Genomic DNA, 6,000 nt, shown 5'->3' on the forward strand with positions numbered 1-6,000 from the left:
GATTCTCATTGACTCCAGTTTCGCTAGGGCTCCTTTATTAGAATTAGAATATTAGAATTGATGCCATTCTCTGTCAAATGCTGCCTTGATGTTAAGGGCAGTCACTCTCACCTCACCTCTGGAGTTCAGCTCTTTTGTCCATGTTTGGACCAAGGCTATAATGAGGTCAGGGGCTGGGTGACCCTGGCAGAACACAAACTGAGTGTCAGTGAGCAGTTTATTGCTGAGCAAGTGCCGCTTGATAGCATTGTCGACAACCGCTTCCATCACTTTACTGATGTTTGGGAGTATGCTGATAGGGCGGTAATTGGCCAGGTTTGATTTGTCCTGCGTTTTGTGCACAGGACATACTTGGGCAATTTTCCACATTGCCGGGTAGATGCCAGTGTTGTAGTTGTACTGGAACAGCTTGTCAGGGGCGCGGCTATTTCTGGAGCCCAAGTCTTCAGAACTATTGCCGGGATGTTTTCAGGGCCTATAGCCTTTGCAGTATCCAGTGCCTTCAGCCTTTTCTTGATTTCATGTGGAGTGAATCGGTTTGGCTGAAGAGTGGCATCTGTGATGCTGGGGACCTCAGGAGGAGGCGAGATGGATCATCCACTCAGCACTTCTGGCTGAAGATTGTTGCAAATGCCTCAGCCTTGTCTTTTGCACTGATGTGCTGCACTCCCCCATTATTCAGGATGGGGATATTTGTGGAGCCTCATCCTCCTGTCAGTTGTTTAATTGTCCACCAACAGTCACGACTGGATGTGGCAGGATGCAGAGCTTAGATCTGATCCATTGATTGTGGGATCGCTTAGCCCTCTCTATCGCATGCTGCCTCTGCTGTTTGGCATGCAGGTTTTGTAGTCATACCTAGTTGTAGCTTCACCAGGCTGATGCCTCATTTTTAGGTGCTGTTCCTGGCATGCCCTCCTACACTCTTCATTGAACCAGGGTTAATTCCCCCGGCTTGATCATAATGGTAGAGAGGGGAATATGCCAGGCCATGAGGTTACAAATTGTGTTTGAGTACAATTCTGCTGCTGCTGATGGCCCACAGAGCATCATGGGTACCCAGTTTTGAGTTGCAAGATCTGTTCGAAATCTATCCCATTTAGCAGGGTGGTAGTGCCACACAACACGATGCAGGGTATCCTCAATGTGGAGGCGGGACTTCATCTCCACAAGGACTGTGCGGTGGTCGCTCTGACCAAAACTGTCATGGACAAATGCATCTGCGACAGGTAGATTGGTGAGGACGAGGTCAAGTAGGTTTTTCCGTCTTGTTGGTTCCCTCACCACCTGCGGCATACCCAGTCTAGTAGCTATATCCTATAGGATTCGGCCCGCTCGGTCAGTAGTGGTGCTACCAAGCCACTCTTGGTGATGGACATTGAAGTCCCCCACCCAGAGTACATTCTCTGCCCCAGCTGGCTTCAGTGCTTCTTCCAACTGCTGTTCAACATCGAGGAGCACGGATTCATCAGCTGAGGTGGGGGGGGTTAGCAGGTGGTAATCAGCAGGAGATTTCCTTGCCCATGTTTGGCCTGATGCCATGAGGCTTCATGAGGTCCAGAGTTAGTGTTGAAGACTCCCAGGCAACTCCCTCCCGACTGTATGCCACCTCTGCTGGGTCTGTCCTGCCGGTGGAACAGGACATACCCAGGGATGGTGTCTGGGACGTTGTAAGGTATAATTTTTTTAAATTATTCGTTCATGGGATTTGGGCATCGCTGGCTAGGCCAGCATTTATTGCCCATCCCTAATTGCCCTTGAGAAGGTGGTGGTAAGCTGCTGTCTTGAACAGCTGCAGTCCATGTGAGGTAGACACACCCACAATGCTGTTAGCAAAGGACTTCTGGGATTTTGACCCAGCAACAGTGAAGGAAAGGCGATATAGATCCAAGTCAGGATGGTATGTGACTTGGAGGGGAACTTGCAGGCGGTGGTGTTCCCATGCATTTGCTGCCCTTGTCCTTCGAGTTGGTAGAGATCCCGGGTTTGGAAGGTGCTGTCTAAGGTGCCTTGGTCGTTGCTGCAGTGCATCTTGTAGATGGTACACACTGCTGCCATTGTGCGTCGGTGGTGGAAGAAGTGAATGTTTGTGAATGGGCTGCCAATCTGACGGGCTGCTTTGTCCTGGATGGTCTCGAGCTTCTTGAGTGTTGTTGAAGCTGCACCCATCCAGGCAAGTGGAGAGTATTCCATCACACTCCTGACTTGTGCCTTGTAGATGGTGGACAGGCATTGGGGAGTCAAGAGTTGAGTTACTCGCCATAGCATTCCTAGCCTCTGACCTGCTCTTGTAGCCAGGATGTTGTTAGTGGGGGATTTAGCGATCATAATGCCATTGAATGTCAGGTGGAGTTGGTTAGATGCTCTCTTGTTGTAGATGGTCATTGCCTGGCACGAAAGTTACTTGCCACTTATCAGCCCAAGCCTGGATGTTGTCCAGGTCTTTCTGCATTTCCACATGGACTGCTTCAGTACCTGAGGAGTTGCGAATGGTGCTGAATGTTGTGCAATCATCAGCGAACATCCACGCTTCTGACCTTATGATAGAAGGAAGGTCATTAGTGATGCAGCTGAAGATGGTTGGGTCTCGGACACTACCTTGAGGAATTCCTGCAGTGATGTCCTGGAGCTGAGATGAATGACCTCCAACAATCGCAACCATCTTCCTTGCTAGGTATGACTCCAACCAGCGGAGAGTTTTCCCCTGATTCCCATTGACCTCAGTTTTGCTAGGGCTGCCTTGATGTCAAGGGCAATCGCTCTCACCTCACCTCTGGAGTTCAGCTCTTTTGTCCATGTTTGAACCAAGGCTGTAATGAGGTCAGGAGCTGTGTGGCCCTGGCGGAATCCAAACTGCACGTCAGTGAGCAGGTTATTGCTAAGTAAGTGCCGCTTGATAGCACTGTCGATGACACCTTCCAACACTTTACTAATGATTGAGAGCAGACTGATGGGGCAGTAATTGACCTGGTTGGACTTGTCCTGTTTTTTGTGTACAGGACATACCTAGGCAATTTTCCACATTGCCGGGTAGTTGCCAGTGTTTTAGCTGTACTAGAACAGCTTGGCTAGGGGCGCAGCAAGTTCTGGAGCACAGGTCTTCAGTACTATTGCCGGAATATTGTCAGGGCCCATAGATTTTGCGATATTCAGTGCCTTCAGTCGTTTCTTGATATCACGTGGAATGAATCGAATTGGCTGAAGTCCAGCATCTGTGATGCTGGGAACTTCAGGAGGAGGCCGAGATGGATCATCTACTGGGCACTTCTGGCTGAAGATTGTTGCAAATGCTTCAGCATTATCTTTTGCACAGCTGTGCTGGGCTTCCCCGTCAATCAGGATAGGGATATTTGTGGATCCACCTCCTCCAGTTAGTTGTTTAATTGTCCACCGCTATTCACGGCTGGATGTGGCAGGACTACAGAGCTTAGATCTGATCCGTTGGTTATGGGATCGCTTAGCTCAATCACATGCTGCTTACGCAGCTTGGCATGCAAGTAATCCTATGTTATAGCTTCACCAGGTTGACACCTCATTTTGAGGTATGCCTGGTGCTGCTCCTGGCATGCCATCCTGGAATCTTCATTGAACCAGGGTTGGTCTCTTGGTTTGATGGTAATGGTAGAGTGGGGAATATGCTAGGTCATGAGGTTACAGAATGTGATTGAATACAATTCTGCTGCTGCTGATGGCCCACAGTGCCTCATGGATGCCCAGTTTTGCATTGCTAGATCTGTTCAAAATCTATCCCATTTAGCACGGTGATAGTGCCACACAACACGATGGAGGGTATCCTCAATGTGAAGGTGAGACTTCATCTCCACAAGGACTGTGCGGTGGTCACTCCTACCAATACTGTCTTGGACAATGCATCCGTGGCAGGCAGATTGGTAAGGACGAGGTCAAGATTGTTTTTCCCTCTTGTTAGTTCCCTGCCGCATACCCAGTCTAGCAGCTCTGTCCTTTAGGACTCTGCCAGCTCGGTCAGTAGTGGTGCTACCGAGCCACATTTAAGTCCCCTACTCAGAGTACATTCTGCGCCATTGCCACCTTCAGTGCTTCCTCCAAGTGCTGTTCAACATGGAGGAGTACTGACTCATCAGCTGAGGGAGGGCGGTAGGTGGTAATCAGCAGGAGGTTTCCTTGCCCATGTTTGGCCTGATGCAGTAAACTTTATGGGGTCCAGAGTCAATGTTGAGGACTCCCAGGGCGACTCCCTCCTGACTGTCTACCACTGTGCTGTCACCTCTGCTGGGTCTGTCCTGCCGGGGATGGTGATGGCAGTGTCTGGGACATTGTAAGGTATGATTTCGTGAGTATGACTATGTCAGGCTGTTGCTTGACTAGTCTGTGGGACAGCTCTCCCAACTTTGGCACCAGCCCCCAGATGTTAATGTGGAGGACTTTACAGGATTGACCGGGCTGGGTTTGCCGTTGTCGTTTCCGGTGCCTAGGTCGATGCCGGATGATCCTTCCCGTTTTATTGACTTCGTAGCAGTTAGATACAACTGAGTGGCTTGCTATGCCATTTCAGAGGGCATTTCAGAGTCAACCACATTGCTGTTAGTCTGGAGTCACATGTCAGCCAGACCAGGTAAGGACGAAAGTTTCCTTCCCTAACGGACATTAGTGAACCAGATGGATTTTTACAACAATTGACAATGGTTTCATGGCCATCATTGGACTAGCTTTTAATTCCAGATTTATTAATTGAATTCAAATTCCACCACCTTCTGCCGTGGTGGCACTCGAACCTGTGTCCCCAGAGCATAAGCCTGGGGCTCTTGGTTACCAGCCTAGTTTAGTGTTAAGCCACCCGTACCCGTGCCCCGGTCCCCACATTCATTCTTCATAGTGTCACAAACCTCTCTGTTGTTGGGAAGGGTGATAAATGGGGCCTTGACAGTCACTAAGAGTAAAACCAAATAATCTGCTCAATCTTCCAGCAGAACATGTGCAAGAATCCCAGTGAGACAATGACCTGTCTCGCATTGCGCTGCAGATTCACTATTGCGTAGGAAGCCTCGATTGCTACTGACAGTTTGAGTGTTTCCTGTAGTCGCATTATTGCTGCTGATGTACCACTGCATCCTTGGGGAACCTGCTTGCAGACTTGCAAGGCTGACAGAGAACGGGGTGAGCTTCCTTGCCTGTGGATTGCAAACCCCGCCCAAGTAGGGTAGAGTTTTGCTTGGCCCTCCCGAAGTGTTGCGGGTGACTCTCCGGCTGCTGTTGAAAGGATATTGCTGAGTTTTGCTTCCCTGTTGTGACTCAGACCCCTGTTTCTGTCTCCCTCCGCAGGATAAAGGAGAAGTTCCCTCATGCTTTCGATGACATTTGTTTATACTCCGAGGTTTCCCACTTGCTGGCAAACTGCACCTTCCGACTCCCCTCCCGCAGATTTATCCAAGAACTCTTCCAGGACGTTCAGTTCCAACCAGTAAGTTCCTGACTACAATGCTTGTTAATCAGAGCGTTCCGCCTCTCAGGAAATTATACTGCTCCTCACTACATGGGAATTTCAGCCCACTTTCAAGAATGGAGATGGAGGTGCACCTATGGTGGTGTCTTGATGGAGGTGCATACTTTTTCTCTGAGAGGCGGTTACTTCCTTTTTGTGACTGTACTGGTGGAATTTCTCGCCATCTATGTTGGGGGCATTGGGCTTGAAGGTGTTCTCTACCAACTAAATCTAGGTGAAAACTTTCACTGATGCATGGAGGAGCGATCTTATTCTCTGTATCTAGAGGTTCCTTGTCTCTTTGAGGAGAACCTTTCTTCAGCTCTGTCACTTTGGTTCTAGGGAATTTCTCTCCCTGGGAGACTCTCCCTATCTGGTGCAATCTCACTGGGGGCTCACTCACTGTGGGGGTCTCGGTCTCTCTCACTCACTGTCTGCGGGTTTCTCTCCGTATCCCACTGTCATGCGCGTCTCTCTCTCTCTCTCTCGCTGTCTGTGGGTCCCTGCCTCCCTCCCCCTCTCGCGCTGTTTGCGGGTGT

General features: G+C 49.7%; 1 protein-coding gene across 1 annotated transcript in view; it reads left to right on the plus strand.

The window, feature by feature from the left end:
- Positions 1-6,000, plus strand: part of LOC137366332 (rapamycin-insensitive companion of mTOR-like) — a gene marked incomplete at its 5' end in the record, with an annotated part of 70,748 nt that overhangs the window by 36,329 nt on the left and 28,419 nt on the right. The window contains one exon of the mRNA XM_068028229.1: positions 5,302-5,440. Coding sequence (XP_067884330.1) covers positions 5,302-5,440 — 139 coding nt within the window. The remainder of the gene's footprint in view (positions 1-5,301; positions 5,441-6,000) is intronic.

The sequence above is a fragment of the Heterodontus francisci genome, unplaced genomic scaffold (genome assembly GCF_036365525.1).
Source record: "Heterodontus francisci isolate sHetFra1 unplaced genomic scaffold, sHetFra1.hap1 HAP1_SCAFFOLD_1057, whole genome shotgun sequence".
In the NCBI taxonomy this organism is placed as follows: domain Eukaryota; kingdom Metazoa; phylum Chordata; class Chondrichthyes; order Heterodontiformes; family Heterodontidae; genus Heterodontus; species Heterodontus francisci.